At 39.0% G+C, this 25,951-nt stretch overlaps 2 protein-coding genes across 3 annotated transcripts in view; one reads left to right on the forward strand and one right to left on the reverse strand.

Annotated features, from left to right (window-relative positions):
- The first annotated feature begins 1,904 nt into the window (after window positions 1-1,904).
- On the forward strand, window positions 1,905-9,569 carry LOC127362720 (tRNA-dihydrouridine(20a/20b) synthase [NAD(P)+]-like). 2 transcript variants are annotated; one of them, XM_051398804.1, is made up of 13 exons: window positions 1,905-2,257; window positions 2,442-2,563; window positions 3,083-3,200; window positions 3,365-3,487; window positions 3,951-4,177; window positions 5,431-5,442; window positions 6,027-6,120; window positions 6,345-6,445; window positions 6,711-6,858; window positions 6,988-7,123; window positions 7,472-7,574; window positions 7,748-7,848; window positions 8,282-9,569. In XM_051398804.1, the coding sequence occupies exons 1-13, from the start codon at window positions 2,166-2,168 to the stop codon at window positions 8,315-8,317; spliced, it is 1,413 nt and encodes a 470-aa protein (XP_051254764.1). In that variant the 5' UTR covers window positions 1,905-2,165; the 3' UTR covers window positions 8,318-9,569. The 2 variants fall into 2 exon arrangements, with proteins under 2 accessions (XP_051254764.1, XP_051254763.1); XM_051398803.1 differs by lacking the exons at window positions 5,431-5,442; window positions 6,027-6,120; window positions 6,345-6,445; ... (3 more) ...; window positions 7,748-7,848; window positions 8,282-9,569 and adding an exon at window positions 4,283-4,620.
- Window positions 9,570-9,622: 53 nt separating this feature from the next.
- Window positions 9,623-25,951, reverse strand: part of LOC127362717 (solute carrier organic anion transporter family member 1C1) — a 32,057-nt gene continuing 15,728 nt past the window's right edge. The window contains exons 4-15 of the mRNA XM_051398800.1: window positions 24,371-24,503; window positions 23,893-24,014; window positions 23,655-23,801; window positions 22,543-22,641; window positions 21,150-21,398; window positions 20,050-20,214; window positions 19,080-19,275; window positions 17,608-17,773; window positions 15,805-15,977; window positions 13,220-13,284; window positions 12,919-13,036; window positions 9,623-11,950 (exon numbers count right to left, since the gene is read on the reverse strand). Coding sequence (XP_051254760.1) covers window positions 11,713-11,950; window positions 12,919-13,036; window positions 13,220-13,284; window positions 15,805-15,977; window positions 17,608-17,773; window positions 19,080-19,275; window positions 20,050-20,214; window positions 21,150-21,398; window positions 22,543-22,641; window positions 23,655-23,801; window positions 23,893-24,014; window positions 24,371-24,503 — 1,871 coding nt within the window. The 3' untranslated portion in view covers window positions 9,623-11,712. The remainder of the gene's footprint in view (window positions 11,951-12,918; window positions 13,037-13,219; window positions 13,285-15,804; window positions 15,978-17,607; window positions 17,774-19,079; window positions 19,276-20,049; window positions 20,215-21,149; window positions 21,399-22,542; window positions 22,642-23,654; window positions 23,802-23,892; window positions 24,015-24,370; window positions 24,504-25,951) is intronic.

A 25,951-nucleotide genomic window follows, 5' to 3' on the forward strand; every position in this document is an offset into this window, starting at 1 on the left:
TTGTGTACTGTAGGTAGTCCTTTTTTTTTTTTTTTTTTTCTTTTTTAAATGTGACAGCAGATGGAGGTCATTGATTAATTTGGCCAACAAAATAACAAACCCACTAACAAACTTTGACTAGGGATTGGCATGTGTAGATTCTCAAAATGGGTAACCCTGAGACATTTTCCTCCCTCACCAACACCAAGGAAAGGCAAATATATCTGCACAAAAAATGTTTTTGATACTGAGTACCACAAAGCAAATGCCAATGAGCAGATGACCTGCTGTGCAGCTAATCTATTCAGACCACACTAAAACAATCTACACAGAAGGATGTGCTATCAGTCTTGTTCAGGTAGGAAAATAAAATATAATTGTCCTTTTAAAGAATTACGAAATAGAATCGTGCTGCTTCACTGCCCTCCAGTGGCCAGAGATGGAAAGTATGAGGCAATTTGCTTTCTGTCTGCCCCAGTCTTTGTTGACTGGAAAATTGTTAGTGACTAGTAGTCCCTGTAAATGATTATGGTAACAAACTGACAGTAAAAAAGAAGACAAATCAGAAAGCCTCTTCTGATATCAGCCAGAAGGTTGTGACTTTTAACAAATAACAAATAACACATTACATCCAACTCATAAACTCTGTGTGATCTTGTGGCCACAGATTTTGATCCACTAATTAATTTTAGTGTGTGGACAAAACTACTGCAGCATTGGTGCTTAATGCATTAGTCCAATGTTTCTTGAGCTTTTCTGTGCCAGAGAAGTTTCCTTAGAAGATGCCTCTACCATTGGCATTCCTGACCTGATGAGAGCTCAAGAACTGGTATCTAGTAACCTCTTGCACCATCTCCTCAGTGTACTTAGTTACTTTTTGGTTTTTGCTGTATATTACTCATCTGGGCTTATCCCTTTGGTATTGTAGACGTCCACTCTAGGAGCTTCTTTTCACAACCTGCCAAATATTGAGTTTAGTCGGTTGGCAGCTCAATATTTAGAATAACTTTGCAATGAACCTTTGTATTCTTGTGTCTTGTCTGAAGATAAATGTAATTTGGTGTTTGAAATGTAATAATAAATACATTAATATATTTGGAGTTTAAATCAAACAAGCAATGGCCTTTTTGACGACACTGAGATTGTTTGTGTATCCCTACATGTGTGTAATGAGCCCCTTTTCAACAAGTTATTCCAATTCACAGTGGTGGAAAGAAACTCAGTACATTTACTCAACTCTTCTGCTACTTTGTACTTCTAATATAATTATTAAATACCCTTAACTACTCTGTACTTTACAGATTCAGAGTGATAATATAAAATATGATCAACAAATCATTTATGATGATTTTGTATCGGTTAAGATAAAACCTTATTGATCCCTTGGTGGAATTCCGGCAGCAGTCTATATATAGTAAGAAATAGCCACACTTTTTTAACATTAAAGTGATGTGCATTTGTACATGTATGTACAATGTACAATTAATGCATCAATAATTATAAATTGTATAATATACATAATTCTAATTCTTAAATGCAGGACTTTTACTTGTAACTGAGTATTTTGCACTGTGGTATTATTACTTTTATTTAAGTAAAAGATTTGAGAACTTCTTCCACAGCTGCTACCTCCACAAACTAAATGCAGTGTTTATGTTCTACACTGATTTAAAAGCTGAAGAGCTACCTTTCCCCACAGAACCTGAAGGCGGCATTGCATGATTGGGTATGACGTAATGTATCGCTGTGACATCGAACAACCTTTTCGACACTTTTCAATATTTTTTTAAACAAATAATAATGAATGTCAGTGCCTTGGTCAACCTAAACGAATAATATCAGTTGGCTGATGTTTATTGTTTGATAAAAAAAATAAAAAAAATAAGCACACAAACATTTCGTTGTATGACGTATGAGTTCAGAGGTCTCAAAGCCACGCCCACATTTCTTCCCCGCATCGTGGACTGAAGCGTCGTTATTTTAACTAAATTACAGTAAACTGTAAATATAACTCAATCTGTATGTCACAGCGTGGGGCTTTACGGCACACATCCAGTCTGTCCTCGTCTCTGAAATAATGAAACAGATGTCAGACGACAGAAGCTGTCCTTAAACGCAACGCCGCTCTTGGATATTGAGCACGTTAGCTTGTTATGCTAGCTGGCTAACAGTGCTACTTGTGGAGAATGAAGACTTGCAATGGTAACACCAGCATCATGGACATGTTTGAAAAGGGGAAAGTTCTGAAAATATGTGCCCCTATGGTTCGATATTCAAAGTAAGTGCAATCTGTTTGCTTTCTGCAGTGGTAGCTTTGACTTTAGTTTCTAAGAAAATTCAAAACATTAACATTAAGTATGTGGTTGTTGTGTATCATCAAGTGTTCTGCTCTTCTGCCTGAAATAGGAGACGTGCTGTAAGTGCAACTATTCCTTATTGTGTTTCTATTGCACCCCCCCTAGGCTTGCATTCAGGTCCTTGGTGAGGAAATATGACTGTGATATCTGCTTCACTCCAATGATAGTTGCCTCTGATTTCATGCGATCTGTCAAAGCCAGAGACAGTGAATTCACTACCAATGAGCGTGAGTAATAGATTACATTATTAGTTGTAATAGTGCACCACCATAAGCATAAGGTCTTTCTGCAGTCGCTGCACCACCACTTCTAATGCACAGCGTCTTCACACGTAGTTGATCAGTGTTTTCAGCTCATATGATGACCGATAAATACCTGCTTCTCATGACTGATACCGATAAGATAACTGATTTCACACAACCTGTTGTTTTTTACACACTTGAGAGCAGGATTTAATATCCCACAACTCTGTTCTTACCAGATCTAACTGGCATCGCTATAACAACAACAAACAAACAGCTCTGATTCTTCAAATGTTCAGATATTTTTTTCTTTTCATAAAAAAACTTTACAATCTTTATCATCATTATTGACTGATAATTCAGCGTCTTTAATTTAATTATCCTGATCATTCATAATAACATACATTTCCCATTTTCCGTTCGTTCAGTAGTTATCGTCCATCCCCAGAAATTCTAAGAGTTAAGTCTTCATTACCATTGTTTGTTTCTCCTTTTCCTTCTCAGATGACCGGCCCCTGATTGTACAGTTTGCTGCCCATGATGCCCAGACTCTTGCTGATGCAGCCTGTGTTGTAGCACCTTTCTCAGATGGAGTTGACCTCAACTGCGGCTGTCCCCAAAGGTGCTACAACTGACAGTTAGACAAGCTCCAGTCACTTTTTATTATTCTGTTATTTCAGAATTCTGATTTTAGGATCAGAAAGCCCATGCACACTGAGCATGTTTGCAAATCTTTCAGATTTTTTCATCAAAGTTGTTTGATAAGCTTTGTTGTTGTGTTTTCAGATGGGCTATGTCAGCTGGGTTTGGTGCATGTCTCATCAACAAGCCTGAACTTGTAAAAGACATGGTCAGACATGTCAGAAACCAAGTGGACAATCCAAACTACACAGCGTCCATCAAAATAAGGTAAAAAACCTGGACCAGTCTGACATTATACTGGAGCTCAACCAATTAATCTGCAAGGCCGATTGATCGACTGAATATTAGCACCTTGCTGATATATCAGTATCTGTATATACTGTATGTTGGCTAATAAGTAACAGAACATTGCAGAAATGCCCAACTGGGTTAAAGGTAATTGAGAAACAGTCTGAGCATTACATAGTTTGTCCATCAGAGAGCATTGGGAGCAAGTTAATTTTTTTTACTTTTAAATATCTCGTTCAGTATTCCTGGTCAAGATTGTTTGTTTATGTTATATGTTTAAGTACAATAAATTACTGCTGGCCAATATATTATTATCAGATTTTTAAAATGTGGTCAAAATAAATGCGTCAGATTACATACAACACTATGACTTCCTGTGTTAAAATGAGGGTTAGAAGCTAATAGTTATAATGATAATAAAAGAAATATGTTGAACCCACAGAATTCACAAGGACCTGAGGCAGACTGTGGACCTGTGCCAGAAGGCTGAATCAGCCGGTGTGTCATGGATAACAGTCCACGGCCGTACATCGGAAGAACGCCACCAGCCAGTCCATTATGATGCCATAAAGACAATCAAAGACAGCATATCCGTCCCAGTCATTGCCAATGGAGACATAAAGTACCTCCGTGATGTGGAGTCCACTTACAAGCTTACTGGTGTTGATGGTAGGTTTGTTTTCAACCAATTTTCATTCTTGAACAAGGACACTTGTCTACTTATGACTGATGATGAATTTATTCATTTCTTGTTTGTATGGATTTTCTTATTAGGAGTGATGGCTGCGCGGGGGTTGCTTTCTAATCCTGCCATGTTCTCCGGCTATGAAGATACTCCTTTGGAGTGTATATGGGACTGGGTGGACATCTCTTTAGAGCAGGGCACTCCATTCACCTGCTTCCACCACCATCTCATCTACATGCTGGAGAGGGTTAGCTCCCAGCCTGAGAGAAAAGTGTTCAATTCTCTATCCAGTACCTCAGCTGTAATAGATTACCTCCAAAACACATACGGGTCATTGCATGATCTGGGAACATGAATATATTGAAATGTGAAATATTGGATTTTAGCTTTTTTTGTTTTTTATGCCAAATAAATGTGCAAAACTATAGTTGTATGGCTAACGTCTGTCTTTTTTTTATTGCTATATTTTCTTCAGTCAAGCCAACAGTAACTAAATAGCAATCATGTAGCTGTTGAGACAAAACAATCTTGGTATTATTAATGCTTGTTTAAACAGTAAGGACATACTGAGTTTTTTTACGTCTCACTCTATTTAGCACATGTAGCATGGGATATACTGTTGTAGCTGCACGCACACAAACATCAGTTTTATAAATAGGACAATTTCATATATTGCAAAAGTCTTTATTAAATATGAAAAAAATTACAACTAATCTTACATCTCTTTGGTCAGAAAATAATAGAAAAACAAAATGACAGTGATACTGGTACAATGATGAGTTCTTGAGCACCTAGCTTTTTGGGAAGCAATGTAATTTGTGTTGTCATTATTGAAGATGATTACTTATTTATGTGTTACAGTTTTAGCTGAGTCAAAGCAAACCATTACATAACTGAACCTAAGTTTTCTTAAGAGTCTTAAAAGGAATAGACGTGGTGAATTGCAATTGTGCCTTCAAAGTAAAGTCACAATGTGTGTTATGAATGTAAAAGGAGCGGAAGACAGAAGTCAGAACAGACGATAACATTTCAAAAGTTAACACCGAACCAATTAGCAAACAACAACAAACTTTGCGGGCATATTAATGTTTGATGACAGCACATCATTGAAAAACAAAAATTTGACATTAAACTACGTGAAATTTTACTTTGGAAAACCGGACCGGAAGCTAGGTCGTTCAAACGCGCTTGCTGGAACAGGAAGAGAAGCAGACAACTTCGATCTGGTTGATTTGAGGAGTTAACCAAAGTTGCTGTTTTTCACTCAGGGTTTTTGGTGATTTGCTGGTAGGTTGTGTGTCTTTATTTCTGAATTGTAACATGAAACTTAGATACTTACATATTAAACATATTACCTAACATTAAACTAGTCAGCTAACTAGCTATAGCTGTTTCCAAATGGCCCACATTAACATTAGCTTTTAGTGAAACTGACGTTAACTCGTGTCAGCGAAGCATTTAATTAATGTTTTTATATAAAAAGGTAAGCTTATGTTATGTATATTTGCCTCTGATATTGATATGAGCTCTATATCTTGTGATGACGCTGTATGGTAAGTAGATTGCAGTGATGAGTCTGAGTTGAGGTTTAGTCTGTGTGGGTGTGTGAGCTGTGAACAGTGGGTAAGGGGCTTAAGTTATCATTTCTCTCAACAGAGGCTGGATTGTTGTCCAAGTGGAGGAAAAGCCACACACACATGCTAAACCTCCCAGCTGTACTGACTGAGCCTTATCTTTATAGTTGTTGTTTTGTTTTGTTTGTCTTATGTCCTGCCTGTTAGTGTGTGAGCTTGCAGTACTCTCTGTCAGCTTATCTTCAGAGGCCTTAACAAGAGATGACGCTGCAATGGACTGCGGTGGCCCTCTTTCTCTATGTGGAGATGGGCATTCTTGTCATCCTCTGTTTACCCTTCATCTCAGCCAGGAGGTAAGTAACCATCACCCAGAGTCTTATATGTGTTTGTATTACAACAACATGCTTTTATTGTCAGTACAACAACTATACAGAGTTATACTGTCAATTTTGGGGCGTTTGCAGAAGATTGTGATTGTATGTTGCGCAGTGAGTGACAGACTGCTACATACTGCCTGTGTGTGTGTGTGTGTGTGTGTGTGTGTGTGTGTGTGTGTGTGTGTGTGTGTGTGTTGCAGGTGGCAGAGTATTTTCCAGCTGAGGATCTGGAGCAGTGTGGCGCAGTTATGGAACAAAGTGTTTCTCACAATGATCATAATACTTATTGTCCTCTTCCTTGGTAAGTGAAACATAATTTTTCTTACAACCTTGTAGATATTGTAGGTATTATCTCTGAGTTGGAGTTGTGACCTGCTCACTGACCACTTGTGGAGTGAGCTGTTGCGTTTCGAAATATCAACATTGAGCTATTAGGGGATTTTGGCATACTGTTGGCGGCTGTGACAGAATCAGCCCATTCAAACTTAAAGTTACATGAAAATGGTACATAAGAGAGAGGGTGTAACTTGATATTTATTCCTCATTGCTTACTCCTTTTGCTTTAGATGCAGTGCGTGAAGTGAGGAAATATTCAGCTAAAGAAGTTGGCACAGATACCAAGCTGCAACCGAACATGTTTGATCACCTGCACATGAAGCTTTTCAGGGCCCAGAGGAACCTCTACATCTCTGGCTTTGCTGTCTTTCTCTGGCTGTGAGTATTTGCTCTCTTACATCAACACACACCGATGACAAAAAAGGTGGATAAGTTAGTTGCACACCTAGATCTATACCTAGAATTAGATATTCCTCCAGCCTCTGTTATTTTACTGTGTTTTTGTAGGGTTATGAAGCGAGTGGTCACCTTGATTAACCAACTGGCATCAGTGTCTTCCACTACTGCTGCTCTTCAGGCTCAGGCCGACAGTGCTAACCAGACTGCCAAGAAATACATGGAGGACAATGAGTTGCTCAAACAGGTAAGCTCCCCATTGGTTGGGTCAAGTCTCAAAGATTTCACCGTAGACTCAGACTCTAGATTCAGACTGTACTATTAGATAATTAAGAAAAACAACTGTAAGTGGCAGATTTTAAGTGTTGTGTTTTTTTGCTTTTAATTTAAACTCCACTGGGCTGTTCTACCTACACAAAGTGGTCTGAAGTGCGCCTTGTAGAGGCGGACACCAAACACTTTGTTTGGTTCCCGTCATCAGCCACCACTAGATATGAATATTCACACTGAACATTTCACATTGGAGATGCAGTCTGCTGATGAGGCGCTGTATTACGTCATGTACTTGAGGATCATGTCATTTGGTGTATTTCAGACTCTGATGGAAGGGAAGGGTGATAAGGCGACCGCAGAGGGCATGGAGCTGTTGAGGAAAGATGTGGAGAGACTGAAAGAAGAACTGAAGACCTCAGGAGATGGTTAGAATCCATGTGCACACGCTCGCTGTAATGTTTGTGTTGCTTTTGCATCTTAATGTTGTTTTTATATTCTGAGCCCAGGAAAGTTGATAAAAGAACTGTAAAACTTGCACTTCTAGTGGCTAAAGTCAACCAGGATGCCCTGTGCTGATGAATGATTGTTTCCTCTCCAGCCCTGAAGAAATCCCAGTCAGAGGCAGATGTGATGAAGAAGCAGACGGATGGCCTCGCCAGGGAGTATGACAGACTGTTGAAAGAACATCAGGAGCTCCAGGTGACTTTAAGTCTGAAACACAGCAGGATAATGACTTGTTGGGTCATTAACTGCCTAGATATAACAATTTCAGGGCGACATTTAAACTAATGAACATCAGGCAGGTCGGAGGCACGGCTCCTCCGTAATTCATGTTTTAAGAAGGCTTTTCATTTCATCATCAACTCAGAAGTCTATTGAAAAAGTGCTAGAGCCTATGTTTTGTTGCTGAGACACTGAAAACAGATGTTCTTAATACTAACGACAACAAAACAAAAGAAACACATTGACGTTGGATTACCAGTAGATAAGTGGAATCAGTTTGTTTTTCATTATTTCTTATAAAAAAATAAATGATTTAAAGTTTAATATAACCCCAATGCATTTTTGTGGTCACACATAGTATCATAATATATAAACTGACATGTTCTTCTCATTTGTTTTGTCTTTTCAGAATCTCCAAGACAGCGGAAACAAAAAGGACGACTAATAATTGTAAAATCCTCCAGAAGGGTGAAGTCTTTACACAGCAACAAACGCGAGAGAGCCACCACAACGCACACATGCTTTACCTTCATATCACGCCTTGTGTCACAATGCATATCACAAAACCAGGATTGGCTCCTCTAAGGTGGCAGTAACGGTTTTAAAGCATGGGGGCACATTTTTATGAGGGCACCAGTCTGGCTTAAACGGAATGAGTAACATTTGATGGTTTCTTGTTTCTGCCTGGCACAGTGTGACTAAAGAGGATTGCTTTTTCAAGTGCACACTCTATCAGGCAGATTAATTGCGCACGGTAATTGGAGAGAATTTAGTCGGTAATCGACCCAGGTCTGATCACCGACAACTTAATATGTTAAAGGAATATGCAACAAGGATGGGTGTTGTTTTATGGCTTGTACATTTGTTTTTTATACAGGTGGACAGTGTACAGGGCAAGATTTGTTGTAATCTAGAGCTCTCTGTTACTGTTACTGTGGTAAACAGCTATGAATGTATTTTGATATTAAGGGTTTGCTTCTTTGTTTCAGTATATAGCAGGGACACCTGCTGCACCCATTTTGAGCTGAAACGCACAGTATGTAAATTTAGTCTGTTCTTGCATGGCTGTGCAAATATAGTTTGCATGTGCAGTGGCACTTAGACAAATCATTTTCATACTTTTTGTTGTATTACAGCCGATGATCTGTACTTTTTGGTGAACGATAATGGTTGGAGAGTTCTATCATCCAGTGCTGATATCAATAAAACTGAATATCTGTAGGAATATAAAATTGCATTAAACCCCCGTTCAACCACATGTTTATAATAAAATAGATTCAGTCTTGGTCAAAGGTAGGTGTTAAAATATGTCTTATGTATGTTTCTGAGCCATAGAAGGCCCAGGTTGCTGTATATTTGCTGCACTGCATGTTTCATTTTTGGGTTAGCGCACGAGTTGTACTGTTATGTGTCATGAAAATAATGATGGTTATATTTCCGTTATTCAGACAGAGCCTCATAACTGTGAAAGAGGAGCCGAGGCTGTGATGGCCAGAGGCTTTTATGTTCCCCAATTTTTTTTAATGATTAATAGGCATTGTCTGTCTGTCCAGAGTTAATTATCAGGACATAGAACTGCAAAAAAAAAAAAAGTATAAAAGTTGTTTTCTGCCTTTTCTGTTAAAGACAGAATTCAGATTGAAGTGCCTTTTTATTTGGATGAAGTACATTTTGTTTAATAAAGATACATTCCTTTACGCTGTCCCCTTGTTTTCAATAATTAGCACCTGGAATAAATAACACCAACACATTGTTTGATTGGATATTAAAAGTTTTATTTTTAGTGTAACATTTAAGATGTCCTTTGAAATTTTACAAAAATAATCCCAGAAAATGATTTACATTCTGATTTCTTTAATGCAAGTAAATGCCTTCCTTACATTACTGAGATAGTGACTTCCTTCCTGTATACCTCTTGCTGCTCCTCTCTGAGTCTGTACTTGGCCACCTGTGCCTAAAACTGAACCTGAATTCAAAATACGATACAGTCACCACATGCTGCAAGTTGCCAGCATGGTAAATATTCATTTAGGCAATAAAAGTCTTACAAAATGATAATACGCTATACATTTACAAAGACAAAAGTATTATTTTGTTTAAACTTTCTTGAGATAACAGTAGCTAGCTGATTTGTTTTGAGGAATTATTTCGACAGACTTCAAGCGAATGGGTTCTGATTTTGGGATGAAGCTGTGTTTATGAGAATAAAATCAATAGGAAAAAACCTGAGAACAGACCGTGATGTTTCTGTTTGTGGGTTTTGGCACAGGAGTTGATGCATGTGCACCCAACACCCAAAAAAAAACCAACATAACCTAAATACGAACCAACCAGTGACACAACATATAGCAATAGCTGGACACATGGAAACAGAGCTTATACACAACTGTAACACAAATGCACATTTCCTGTGGTGATACTTCACACATAGTGGAGTTGTTTTCTTAAAGACTGAGACTCATACAGTGTATTTTGTAAATGTTGCAGCAGTACAAATTACCAAACACATGGCAACCAAAAGAGCAAGCATTCACCTCAGCCACCTTCACACAAGAATGGATGTTTATTACCAGAGCCTGCTGAGATGCATTGAGATATTCTGAGAAAATTCAGTCTAAACTTTAGTGTGCTGTGTAGTCTTGATTAAAACATTTTCTCCTCAGTAATACCAGATATAGATAGATAAATATTAGATACCAGTTTCATGGGGCTGGTGCTAGTTTGAGAGTATAAAAACATGTTACTGCCTCCTAGTGCACGTCATCCATATTGAAATCAGAGCAGCTTCCACTAGACTAACAGGTAAGCAGATCTTACTAAAAATCCATTTTTAGTGACTATGAATACCAAAGAAACAAGTTAACATCCAGAAAGCACACAACACAAACTGCAGTACAATCAGACCTGACTTTGGGCTTAAAGTAAAAGACAAAAGTTTTCAGAAATGAAACTTTTCTTTCTAAATTAGTGTAAAGACGTACATTCAGTCTGAAATTTAAAAGCAAAATGGAATAGTATTCAGATATATGTTCAAAATGTTACAAACTTGCTCTTAAATATCTGCAAGACAGATGAGACAAACATGATTTAGAGGTAACTGTTGAGTGAATGAGGCACATACGTCAAATCAACAACTGCTGAAGCCCTCGAAAGCTTACTGAAATACATGTTCAAACACATATTTCCACAGCAACCTGTGTTTCCTTTTTTTCTTTAAAATCCTGAAAAAGAAAATCCTCACTTCCTGTCTCTTTGAAGGCCTAATCAAACTCATTCTCTTCTGTTCAGGAACAGTGATGTCAGGAAGAAAAACTTCATTAGAAAGAAAAAAAAATCCAAAGAGGCAGCTTTATAAGTGCTGGTTTTTAGAATTACACTGCTTTTGTAGTAGTCTGTACAAGTCACATTTCCCATCTAATCTCTTGTGCCACCATTAAAACAGAAAAATATTCTTATACTTTTCTTTATAAGGAAAAACAGCATGTACATTCAAGAAATATTTTAGTTATATCAAATTCCTGTCAAATTCACAAAGCCAGTAGTCCAGTAGTACAAATATAGAATTTATGCTTTATATGAGATGATCGGATACAACATGTGATTCCCTGCAAATCTCATTTTTGTGTGCATGTGTACAGTAGCACTCTGTACATACTGTGGGTGTATACGTATGTGTGTGGTTGTATTTGTTCATCTGTGGTTTGTATGTGTGTGTGTGTGTGTGTGTGTGTGTGTGTGTGTGTGTGTGTGTGTGTGTGTGTGTGTGTGTGTGTGTGTGTGTGTGTGTGTGTGTGTGTGTGTGTGTGAAGGAGACAAGTAGGGTCCATTCTGCTGGATCTGTCACAGCCGCGTCTCCCTGTCTGTGCTGTTGTCTGACGTTTGTTGTGATTGGTCGGAATTAGAAATCACAATCTCTTCCTTCCTGAGTGCCTCCAGCTCCGTCCCGCCATTGGCCAGAGCTCTGTGGATGCCATTTCTTTCTTCCCTCTTCAGCTGTCGGCTGAGCAGAATGAAGCCCGGGATGCAAATAATGAACGAGATAGTCCGCAGGCTCAGAGTCAGACCCAGGTATGCTATCCTGAGAAGTTTAGATGTGGATATTATTATTCATTTGGTAATGGTTAGGTTTCTTTTGATAAGACAGGATGAGGAATTGAATGAAAGGAACTGCATAGAGATGAAGATACAGCAGGGGATATGGCAGTGGGATAGTGTTACTATGATTTGGAATTTGGGGTCTTTGGGAATACTGTAAAGAGTAATGTTTTGGGTCGGCACCAGTAGTATGCCGAATTACATATTGTTGAATTACTTTCATACTGAAGAAAACTAGATGATTCTAAGGGAAGTTCTGGCTTAATAAGGAGCATCTTTATTATTTCTTTTTGCCCTTATATGATAGGACAGTGTAAGATGGACGGGAAAGTCTACCTTACAAACACTGAAAAAGAAAGAAGAACCCACAAAACTCTGAGGGGCAAATTAACGCTGATAGCGCCATGGATTGTGCATCACTTGCAACTGCTATCTGCCCTGTCTCAAGGTCCGATTCACAAAAGATATTGTGCTAATATTACAGCACAAACACAGCATTAACTTTTTCAGCTGAGTGGAATTTGCCCTTGTTTTGAATTCATCTGCAATTCTCGGTCGTGTTCCCAGTAATATTTGTTCTTCAAGTGTACTGAAGTACCATCACAGTTAAGCAACCTTTGAGTCAAAAACGTATAAATGCTGTTGCAAGAACAAAACCTTCCACTCGAACCTTAAAATGTTTTTATAACTATTACACTCTTTCATTCGTTTCTGACTGCCTGACTCACTGATTATGGAGTGTTTTCACAGAGTGATCATTTGGGGTGGGGCTTTAACTGTGCTCTCTCCCTCATGCCTCTGGGCGACCGGAGAGCTGTTTTCTCTCCAGTGTGTAACCATCGTCTCCTTTTCTCACCGTAGCAGGTTCTATGTTGTTTTACAGTTTCATTAACTCATGATGAATACCAGGTATTCGCCCCTGAATGTCATGTGCCTGAATGTGAGCACTACCTGTAGGCGGTGGTGTTGTAGATTCTACAGGCTCCTATGCCTCCACACCTCTTCTGACCCCATTTTAGACATGTGGTGTCAATGATTGCTCCAAAGTAGATGGGTGCTGGGATCCCCGCTGTGGAATAAAAAACATATTTTTAAAACCCGATCCCCCAGAACTGAAACACGCTTAGACAGGGCTCAAACACTGGAAATTTTGGAGCGTTGGTGGTAGTTAAGGTGACAGGAAAGTTTGCATCTTGGCCCTGAGCCACTCGAACGTGCTCGAAGGAGGATGCATATTTTGAAGGAGACTTACCAAGGGTGCGTGTTGCCAGAGCATGGAAACCCAAGGCCAAAGATTTTAGCTGTGGTTTGATGCACCTGCATGAGGAAAAGTTTTCATGTCATATAATCAGAAACTGGTTAAAAAATATTTGCAGCACAAAACCCAGAACTTGCGTCTCTGGAAATTAACATCAGAATAAAAAAATGACTATACAGACATTAAAAAAGAGACAATAAGACACAACAAGTAAACTAATTTCCTTCCCGTGAGAATTACAGAGCATTACAATAGGATTAGCTGATATGGCTTTAGGAGATCTTGTATGTATGTGGGGGTGTTTGAAGGTGCATTTGTCATGTGTAGGTGTAATCTCTACAACATTCTCATCTAAACTTCTTTATTTGAAAAGAACATATCAATATATAGAATGAGATACAAGGAGAACACAGCAGAAGATTAAAAGTAAGGTGTGCTACTGAGGTATGCTTTAATCATCAGTAAAAGGGGTCAGACAGCAGATGGCGCTGTGGTCCAGAAGACTCTACATCGAGTTCACAATACATGACATGGGGCTATACAATATGTATATACTGCATGTATTCCAGTGTATTACCTATGGCAAACTCTTAAAATGTTTGTATTTTATTAAGAAGATTATGTCTTTTTACTTTTTCAGTTATTTTCTTTAAAACACAGCTGCTGTTTGCATGAGTCAGATTGGTTGGGTCCGGGCCCGGGTGGCGTGCAGGTCAAGAGCTGGCAGGAAAAACCTCAGTATGCATGTTCTACAGGGACCCTCCTGTACTACCAAGTAGTAGGGGCCTGGGAGTGAACGCCCCTCTTACAGCCTCTAGTCCATGAACAGCATTCTCTACTCATTCATCTGTCAGAAAATATTCAGTTAAAGAGGACTTGAAATGTATTGGCAGCTACAGCCAATGAGGTCAACCTTGAGCTAATTGAGCTGATAGGCCAGAAAGAGCTGCTCCAAATTATGAGTCACCTGCATTTTTAGATTTTTATTTGCTAATATTACAGCTCTATTTGACAATATTCATTTTAAGAAATGAATACCTTTGATGAGTAACAAAATAATATAATTTAACTAGAATCACAACAACACAGAACAACCAGTCTCTGGTCAGAAAGGCAAAATATTCCTCCATCACTTTGGTTGATTATTTATATCTCAAGGCTTTTTTTTAAGCATGAGCTCTGTCCAGCACACAATGTATCACACATACTACGCACAAAAAGCTGCATTCCTGTCATTTCACTCAACCCTTCACCAATGCAATTACAGGACATCAACCAATCCTCTACTAATCCCCTTGAGAAAAATGAGTGGGAGTGATACAGCACTGATTGTCAAAACCCATTTCATCTTTATCACAAGGGCCTGTCATTATAGTAAATTAATGAAGGATGGGTTCACTGTTCATTGTCATTCATAACACAAAACCACTGATTCAGTTTTGAGAAATTTAGCATTCTGCAGAAATTTGCAACTTTCTAAAATACCTGCTGCAAACACTGCTTTTTATATATATATATATATATATATATATATATATATATATATATATATATATATATATATATTTTAAATGTGTTTGGAATTGATGCCTATCATCTCAGCTAATATTACCAGCAAAGCTATCAGGAGCAGGAGTTGTCAGTTACTGTTAGGAAATGTGCTCTCATTACAAGATTAGAAAGTCAACAAGACAAGAGTTTCCACTTTGCTGATGATAACTCAACAGTCTCCCTGACCTCATTTGTGCGTATTAGATCACAGATTGGCCTTCAAGGATTTAAGTGATTTTCAGCTGGCCGTGTCATTCCACCCTGCACCAACATATCAAGGGATTTAGACCTCAACAAAATCACATGATTGGAAACAGACTATTTTTGAACAGTTTGTTTGACGAAGCCACTGTTTATATGTGTGACACACAGACACAAAGACACACACAAACAAGTATCCCTTGCCGATAACAGTAAGTCAGCTATAAATGGCCCCAATCATTGTCTCTGAGTGCTTTGATCCTGAAGGAAGCAAAGTAAAAACTTCCCACACTTCCCATGATTCCTTGAAATAAGCAGCTCGTGCAGACGTAAGGTCTGCAAAAATGATGAATGAAAAGATTTTTTTCCTTTTAAAGTAACTCAATCAAAGTAATAAATGAAGATTTCTTTTTTTTTTCATTGGAAAAAGCTATTGCAAATACATTATGTGGACCCCAGAAAGAGTAGCTCCTGTTGTTGTTACAGTATGGGGATCGAAATAATTTAATAAAACTGTCATTGAAGGAAAACACTGCTACAAATATGGGTTATATTAACTTGAATGCCAGTTAGCAACATCTGTGGGCTGAAGAAGAGCTTCTGAAATCAGCTCCAACTAACACAGCTCCAAATCATCAAATTACATTTGCATCAGTGTATTAAATGTCAAATTTCATATGTCGAGGGGGAGAATCCGGGAAAAAATAGCAACACAACGTGAAACAATTGGCATGATGGCATTAAAGCTAATGCGACCCTTTGTAGCAGTGGTAATTTAGTCATTTCAAAGTCCTTTTTTCATTTTATTTTTGTAATTTTAATCTTACCTGATGAGAAGCATGTAGCCTGGTGTCCCCCCGAGGGAGATGATAAAGGAAGTGACGACAGAGAGAGCCAGGAAGTACCGGAACATCCTGTCACAGTCGTCCGCGTGAGGGCACTGACCTGTACTGGCCGTAAAGTTACCAGCAACACCGACACAGCTACAGTTAGAGAAGACCTGGAGAGACATGCATAGCCGCACACACATGAACATTTATAGCAGGACACAGACACATATAAAGACAGCAATACAAAAAGAGTACTGTATATACACAAACACTCATACACATGTCTGCAACATTCAGATTCCCATATGCCCCGAATGGAGTACGACAGCAGAGAGTAAAATAAAAAATTTACATTTGGGTGAAAACTACCAACAAAACTCCCTTCTGTGATTAGCGTTACCATGACATCAGGGTTATTGTAATTTTCATCAGTTCAGTCAAAAAAAAAAAAAAATGTGGCAAAATCACTGCTATATCTAATTATTAAGAAATTAAAACCATCCAGGCGAAGTTAATCTGACCTGGATGCTCCGCACTCACATAATCTACTTATAGATTTTGGAATCAAATGAATTTGAAAATGAAATAACTGGGAACTGTGTGTCAAAACTCTCCTCTGTTAAAGCAATTATTGTTCTTATTGATGATATTCCAAATATGACAGATTATTTATTTTGACTGCAAATATCATGACAACTGTGAACTCCATGCAGTGGAGAATAACTAAATGCTCAAATCTAAACAATAGAGTAATGCGTCTATAACCTTTTTTTGTTATAGGCCACTTTATCTTTTTACAATAATGCACAGTAACATTAACAAAACTTCATGCCAACACCAGTGTATCTGGCCATACATACATATACTGTCATGGCTCCCTACCCCCCCCTCCCTTTTGTGTTTGTGGGGGGGCCCCCCCTTTCCCCCCCCCTGCTGCCTTCTCTCCCCCCTCCTCTCAATTATTCATCTTCCTCCTTTTTAAAAACCCCGGTTCTCCCCCCATTCATATACAGTTGTATAAGCCAACTTAGGTATCCTCTGTGGCTTCTTCCTTCTATCACTACATGTCCACCCGTGATTGCAGCTACCTTGTACCCCAACGTGTGCAGTTCATTTCCCTCCCCTTCCTTCTCCTCTTTTTTTTCTTTCCTTTCTTTTCCTTTCCCCCCCCCCCCCCCCCCCCCCGTGTGTGTGTGCGGAATAAAGCACAGGAACTTAAATCCATCTTCTGTCTGCGCTCTGAGGACTTGTTTTTTACTGACTGTGCCTAGAGATCCATTTATAAAATTTTCTTCCTAAATTAAAAAAAACAAACCTAGGACTTGTTTTTACTGCTTAGAGTCCATACTGAACTGGGGAAAAGGGCTTTTAGTTATGCTGCTCCTTTTTCATGGAACCAGCTGCAAAATGTGCTCAAACTTAAGGAGCTGGTTTCTATAAACAGGTTTAAATCCTTTCTTAATGATGTTGAAGCTGGCTCTTCTGTCTGTACATGCATTGTTTGATGATGTTCTGACTGTGACTCTATTTATATGTTCTCTGTTGTTTTTAAATGATTGTCTGTAACTGTGGAACTGTGCTACTGCCTAAAGAGATTTTTAATCTCAATGAGACTTCTCCTGGTTAAATAAAGGTTAAATAAATAAAAAAATAAAAAACATAATGTTCAGTTTTAAGAACGTACCAATGTTGTGAACCAGCTGTGCTGTACAGGCTAGTGCCTGCAATGCTTTTTAATACAGTAAATACATTTTCCATGTTTAATATTTTTTTTATAGTTTGAGTACCTTGACAACTTACTGTGCTTTTTCCTGAGCCAGTAGAACTGGTGCAGCCGGCAAGACAGGGAGAAACATATGTGATACCATTCTCTCCACAGACCGGGTCCCAGTCACTCGCTGAACAAAAACAGTTTGAGTTGCAGGCTGTGAACACCGAGTGTTTATCGTAAGATATCGTATCCACGCTGGAAGGATGAGAAAGCCCAAATGAGAGGCAATTATTTATTATGTCATTACATAATATCCAGCTGGTCCTCACCAGAAAAACAGTTGTTTTGTAGAAGCAGCTTATTATGACCCATATTTACATTTATTGACCTCTAGTGGCTGTCGTATTTATGATGGAAGCAAAGGAGAAAGTCAGGTGACTAGAATAAAGAGCTGTTTAATGCATCTGGTGGTGTGCCTTTAAGAGAAAATTATGCATTCCTTAAATTGTGATGTTGCTTTCTCTCCTAAATGTCACATATAAAAAAAAACTTAATGATGTAGGCAAACCTATTATTATAACTTATTATTTGGGGATTTATTTAAACGTGGGCGGTGTCAGTGTGGGGTGAGGGCATGACGTGTGAAAGTAAACACAGAATTAATGAGCATTAGCAAATGGAAGATTTTATTTACCACAAGCAGTGCTGTGTTTTGACTGTGTGTGCCAGCTTCAACACATTCACTGTAGGTCAATTAGCGCATAGCACCCATCTGGCGGCTTTTCATCTGTTTTGTCAGCAGTGTCACTTCAGTTGTTTGTGCTGTCGAAGCTCAGGATTAAGACTCCGCAGTGCATTGGGAACACACAGGGGATGAGTTTTTTGTTGGTCTGTTATTTCTGGCTGGGTTTAAGCTTGTGATCACTTTCTGGTTGCCACAGAGTTAAACAGCAGTCTGCATGTTCCTACTTGTTCTGCTAATAGTTCTCATGCTGTTCTTTCATGTGTGGCCCCCATGGAAACCTACGCCCATCCAGTGCCAATTCTGCATAGATACTAGTCCACATTCTCACTCTTAGTTTAACGTTTTGCATTTTCAGTTGGATTTTCTTGTTACTTCCAACCAGATGTACTTGGGGCGGTAGTAGCTCAGTCCGTATAGGTACTTGGCTTGGGAACCAGAGGGTTGCATGGACACAGTATGGAGAGTGCACTGGACACCTCATCACCCATCTCTTAACATGTCTATAACCACTGTGTGTGTGTGTGTGTGTGTGTGTGTGTGTGTGTGTGTGTGTGTGTGTGTGTGTGTGTGTGTGTGTGTGTGTGTGTGTGTGTGTGTGTGTGTGTAATTCAGGCCTATGTGTATAAAAAAATTAGTGAAAAAATAAAATTTCCCCATTGGGGATTAATAAAGTGAATCTTCTTCTGTAACGTACCGATCCTAGAAGTAGGAACTCCTGAGGCGCATTTAAGGTCTGTACTGTGTTGTGCTAAATTTGGAGTAATAATATAATTTGGTAACAGTTACCCCAACACCTTAACATTATCTATGACTCACCTGTCATATGAAAGTGTCACCCCAGCTACCTTGGCATTCTCGCAGCTCATTGCGAAGAAGAACAGTGACAGGAAGTAACCGATCAGAGATGTACCAAAGGCAAACCTGGCTGCTCCCATGATATTCAGCTTCAGCCTCTTCATCAGTAAACCTCCAGAAAACATCCCCAGTGCCACAGCTGGGATATTGATCACACCTAACATTAAGAGATAGCACACACAGGACCAGTATTAACTGGAATTAGATGTTGCTTTAAAGGCTAAATATGTATTTGAACAAAGACAGACAATACGATTTTATACTGTATCAGAGCTTTCTGACACTAAAACTACATGCATATAAACTACTGAGACACTTTCAGAGGAAAAAGTAGACTACACAAATTCCGAGTTCGCTTGATCAAAACCGAGCCCTGCTTTTTATTATTTTAGTCTTTTCTCTTATACCTTCATTGAACATCAATGTGAAGACATGGTCTTTTATCTATACCCATGTCATTAGCTCTGGTCACTAATAATGGATTCTCTTTCATATGCAGCCAGTCTGGTCTGTGCAGGCATCTCCCTTGATGAGACCACATGCACGTAGATACTTTCATCTTATCAACTTCATTAGATATTTTATTTCATATGCAAAGCACTTTTCATATTCAGAAAGCTCCCGTCTCTGCAGCTGTGGCGGTTAGCTGGCTGAATCAAAACATAACCAGCCCAGTTCTCCCTTTAACAATATCCCCTCTCCAAAGGGCTTTTTTCTGCTTCATTCAGCAAATGCAAAACACCATCAATTAACTGGGGGGAAATGCTTGGAATTATAATGTGTAATGTGTAATCTTTACAGTGTATGTTGTGTGCATACTTGGCACAAGAATTAACTAGGCGCATCCAAGCTGTGAAGCAAGAAAAAAAAGCCTTCCCTGGGTCTGTTATGTGCTGATTTTTAAGGTTGTAATACACATATTATTTATTACCCATCAGAAAGTTGGCCTTTGAGGCAGACTGCCTGAAGTGCTGCTCGATGTACTTGGGCTTGTAGGTGACCATGCCAATGAGGGAGTTCAGCTGAATGATTGTCACACACAGGTAGATCAAATACACAGGATGTGCCAGCAGAGTTCGCAGGGTTGGAATAAAGTCTGCAGAGGGATACAAGTTGAAGTTAAAACAAACCTATCTGAACATTTTAAATATGCAATATCTCTTTGTAATAGTGACTACTCTCTGTTACAATCTCTTATTACTGCTATAACATTAAGTTGGCTTTTCTGTCTACAGGAGATAGTAGGAAGTGAAGTAGTATTACCCTGTGACATTAGGACAAAATTAAAGCCACTATGTGTACAATTTGAAAATGTCAGACTGTGGCATTTCCCAGTGTCAATACAACATTATTCCAGCTAAAGTATGTGGTGATTTTAAATTTAAAGATAATCTGTGAAGTTTGTGGCCACAGGGAGCACTATGGAGCAATGTTTTTACCCACATTCTGCTGTTCATTTTACAATATGCCGCTGAAAAACATTTCATTTCTGGCAGTAAGGCAATGTGCCAATAAAGGCAGTGAAGAAGACATTAATATAAACAATGCACGAGTTAATACATCGTTTTAAAATGTTTAAAAACTTGCTTTGCAAATGTATTTTGAGGAAGGAACTGAACTCAGCACGTTTGCTGGACCTAACGGACACACGCTCAATGTGTTTTGGTGAGAAACTCTAAATGTAAACATAACTTTTGTTTCTTCACAAGAAAACTCCACAGGGCACAGTGTCCATTGTCAGAAGACTGCAGTTCCCACTGTCTGATGTGTCAAAAAGAAATCTTGATTTCACATCACGATTCACAATCTGATCCAGGTGAAAAGTGAGTGTGTTGTTTTCAGCCAATTAATTCTACAGTCCATTTAGTTCTACATATAGGACCAACAAGTACAGGGACCATTGATGGAATCTGAATAACCATCTGAAACATACAATAGAATACATATTCAGTACTTCACATACCCCCACAGAGCACATAGTTAAACAACTCTGACAAGTATTAAATATTTTTAATTGAAATCCATCCTTACCTTTGGCCATCTCTATGAAACTAGTATTGTCATCTGCAGGATACTTGTGCTTTAAAAGAGGGGAGTCTTTAATGAAACTTGTCTGCTCCGCTGTGCACTTTTCTGGGCCCCGGGGCCCAGACATGGGCAGGGAGCGGGGCAGAAACCAGAATGGGATGGCAGAGAGCAGGGTGATGACCCCAGCTACGAGGTAGCCCAGCCACCAGGCCCCCACCCAGCGGGCATCTGCTGGGGTGATGGTGATAGTTTCTGTGTGGGGGATGACAATGAGACATAAATCAATGCTAATGTGATGATCCGGTTGATTAAATTATGGTGCACACTTCAGTAGCTTGTGGTTAAACACAGATCCTGTGTGGTTAAGTGCTACAATTTTATAGTGTTTCTAAAGCCTATTCTCTTTTTACTTGACAGGCTGGTCAAATAAAAGGATCCAAAGATGGAGCACTGAGAGCCAATTTGCCATTATTAAGGCACAACAGAGGTCATCGGAACAGCCCCAACAACCTGTAGTCAGCAATTTTATCGTGATAATTTCTGAGATGAAAAGCCTGAAATGTCATGGAGGTTTGCAGAAGTTACTAATGTGTGTCATTTATGTAGTCCTTCATGGTGGACTTCGTTTGTAATTAACCTATTTTTATCATTCAGAGAACATGTTTTTTGCAACTGGTCTTGACCTGATTTATTTTTGTATGTGTCTTCTTTCTCAGGTCTTTCTTCTGCTTCTTTTCTATTTGTTTTTGTCTTGGTTCTCCTTCTGCTGCACTCTATTTGATTGTAGCCTAACACAGGGCTTTGTCCTTCCTTTGTCTCACCGTGCCTTGTTTATTACCTAATTGATGCTAATCCTGTACACCTGCTCTGAGTCTGTCAGCGGTACGCATAATGTTTGACATATTCCTGCAGACACTTCTGATAACATCATGCCTCAGTTTTATGACTGAAAATTCCTTTTTCAGAGCAGATATTTTGATCTGTAATGTATTAATAACATTACCAATGGCTCTAGTGTTGCCTGATAATTCCTGATGACATGATGAACGTGTTATGAAATTGCAAATTGAATCTGAGCGGAGTAAGTGTCGGAAACCCCCAAATATAGAAAGGGTATCCTCAACTTACTCTTGTGACTAACATTTAAGTTTCTTTCAAGTAAATATGATACAAACGGACCTAATAAACCAAACCACTGTTTTATGCAACAGTGTTAACAAACTCTCAAAGATGGGTAGGTTTCCATATTATATGAGAACAACCAGTGTTTTCCAAAATCAATTCAGTTCTTTGTGAGTATAGGATGAGAGGTTAATGAAATCAAAAGTGTCTAGACAGTCCGCAAATTCGGATAATGGTCTGAACATACTTGAAAAGTACTTGTGTTAAAACTCACCCATTTTTACAAATCCAATGTCCACATAGATTTTGGCACAAAGGGAGCCCAAAAGGTAGCCAAACACAGGGCCAACCACTGAGATGGTCTGCACACAGCCTAGGATATCATAAACACACACAAAGAGACACACAACGCATGAACTGCTTAGGACTCTGCTTCAACCATTGAGACACTCTAGATAGTACACACTACAAAAACATTTAACACAATTTTTTTTTAATGCATATTAGTTTACACTACTGTTTTGAACCTGTTTTTAACCCTCATTTATTTGAGAATGGCTTGATAAGTAAGCTTTTTTTTTTTTCAGTAATACCAATTTGCTAATGCAGAACACTAAAGGAATTTACTGCCTCATATTTGAGCAGAACACTACTCATGCATACCGCAGAGCTTTCTGAAATTATCGTGAGATACTGTGATGTGCTCTGGAGAAGTGTTTGCTGCTTCACAGAGAGGCAGCAGCCAAATCTTCATTATTGTTTCATGCATTAAGCCTGTCATGTGCATATTTGAAATCTGAAAATAATTTCTAGCCTGAAATCCTCTTTTTAACTGTCTTGATTGCAGAGTGCATTTGAGACCTGAATGTTCACGAAAAGCATTTTTGCAGTTTCAACAGCAATGAAGAGAAAGAGATGGGCCTCTTTGCACTTCTCAATCTGAAGGAATTATTAAATTGGACGAGGATGTGGAGTTTTATGATGAATGGAATTTGAAGCCTTATGTCTTTTTGTAGTACTTTTATTTTTACCTGAAATAGCTACTGAACATTTTCAAGTGGTAACATACAGCTACATGGGAAATATGCTGTGCCTACAACACTACAGTGAAATATCTTATGACATCAAGTGAAGCCTATTTTAAATATAAGTCCAAATCTAACACTATTAGTTATATGTATCAGCAAAAATGTATCTCCAATGTCAGGTCAGTGATTAAAAACCTTATTATCAAGCATATGTACATATTAGATAAGGCTGAGTAGAGCTGATGCACTGGTGCAAGAGTCTAGTTGCACATTTAAGAAATCACATTTTGCAGATAATGTGCATGGAATATTAAGTGTGTTTTTTTTTCACTCATCCACTGGGTGATGTTTTTCCTACCAACATATAGCGCAGCGTTCTCCTCAGTAGCGAAATCATCTATATAAGAGATCCCAAGTGGCTGAACAGGCGTCTCTCCAATCCCCCGCAAGACATTCCCCAGGAGCACATAGATCCACATTGACAGGTTGGACTCGCTTTCACAACCTGGAGGAAGAAAATTAGCATAATCGGATGTCTTTACTTGACTAAACTAGAGTGCGTGGGTGTGCGTGCATGTGTGTGTGTAAATGCTCACTTGTGGCTGGCACTACAGGCATTTTACCACCTTGGGCCACGTCTGCTGGTGAGCCCACCGGACAAGGAGAGGGGTTTAGTGTTGAGTTCACTACCCACCGCACAGATGTTTCAAATTCATAGCTGTACACAAAACACAAAAGGAGCAGAGATAAAATAATAATAACTTGACATGGTTAAAGGATACAATCTGTGAATTTTACTGAAGGGTAGTTTTCATAAAGTTCCTGTTGGATAAAGTGAAGCCAACCTGACCCAACAGTGTTATACTAAGTAACAACTGGAAATAACAGCTTTACCTTGCCTACTTTAGTCCAAAGCATGACATTTTTACAAGGCTGTTTCATCTTTGGGTCAATCAAGGGACTTTCAAAAATATAATACAACAACAACAAATCTACAGGAACCACAGATGTGTCAGTTCATTGAAATGTTTTTTTTAAATGCATTTAAAAATGAAAAATATTTTTTTTACTCACCGTCCGATGATGAAGTGAGGCAGAGCGATGATGAAGGTGCCAATGGACATCAGCACACAACCTACTGCAATGATCTTTGGCCGATGGAGCTTGGCCCCAAAGTAGCTGACGAAAGCTATCACCAGCAGGTTACCTGGGAGGACGGAGGCAGCCAGAAATATCAGGGATTTAGAGTGCTTTTGTACACAGGATGGAGAAGGAGCAAGAGTTGGAGCAAATAGTCAGTTTGAGAGGGAATGCGTCATTATATTTATTTTATACCGTTTTTTTTGTGAGACTGGATACTTGCTACCCACTGCGTTCATCGGAAATTTGGTGGCAGAGAAGGTGCTGTCCTCACACTTGATGTGTTCTCTTCGTGCACAGAGAGATTTCTATGATTGACAGCATGTAGCAGCGAATGTGTTCGATGACACAAAATTTAAACAATGCTGGGTGGGAACATGACCATTTTTCTATCGTCACCTTTTAGTGCATCTATGATCAATGACATGGAAACTCCATTGTAAACGAGATGGAAAACTGGCCTAGAAAGATAAGCTTATGCCATGCTGCCTGACCTTTTTCTATTAAAGGTTAATTTGATGGGATGACGTCAAACTCTCCAACAACCATCAACTATTGTTGTGTGTGTGTTTGTGTGTGTAATAAAGAGAGAGAGCCACATGGGAAGTAATTATGAATAAATGTCCATGTGTAACCATTATGTGTGGTTCTAAGAAATTTTTAGAAGATTGTTATTTTTACATAGTATTCTATATGGTAATTAGTAATTAATGTTAGTGACTACAAGTGAGAAAGCTGGCTGTGTGTAGTGAAACAGGAGACATTTCTTTTATAACTGATTTAATTGTGCTCTCTTTATGATAATTTTGTTTGTTTCGTTACTTGTTTCGTTGTTGTTCTTTATTACAGTACAGTATGTGTTAAGTACATCATTCTTAGATTCATGCAGCATATGTACGGGTGTATACATCAGCTGAGCTCAACTGGCTACTAATTCAGCACCCATCTTTTGCTCTTTTTTACTCTCCTCTCTTCTTTATTATTCTTTATTTCTCTCCTCTTCCCCCTCTTCTCTTTCCCTTTGTCTTCCCTCTGCTCTGTTCTCCTCTCGTGTTTCTTGCACTTTCCTTTTTCGTTCCTTTCACGCTGCCCTGCTCTGCCTCTACGTTACCCTGGCAACGGTCCTATAGAAAAAGCCTGTTGCCTAGGCCACACGAGAGAAGCAGCTTTCACAGGAGACGGAGAGATGGAAAGATGGAGAGATGGAAGGAGAGAGAGAGATCCAGGGTATTCAGCACTGTTGGCGCTGGAGGTGTCATCCTCACTTTTTCCTCCAGCAGACACACCCCACATCCATCAGAGTAACAGCAGGTTGCACACTCACACAACACATAATGTTATTGAAGAAAAATGAAATTTGTTTTTCACTACTACCGTGTCACCGTGGGCCCAAACTGCCTCCCTGACAGTAAAAGGAACAGAAGTAGAATGGCTGATAGTGTATGACGACTTTTATCTATGAATCATGTCTTTTTGGGTCTTGTCTCGCTCTGGAAGCTATGTATGATTTCTAAC

Source organism: Dicentrarchus labrax, unplaced genomic scaffold (genome assembly GCF_905237075.1).
Source record: "Dicentrarchus labrax unplaced genomic scaffold, dlabrax2021, whole genome shotgun sequence".
Lineage (NCBI taxonomy): Eukaryota > Metazoa > Chordata > Actinopteri > Moronidae > Dicentrarchus > Dicentrarchus labrax.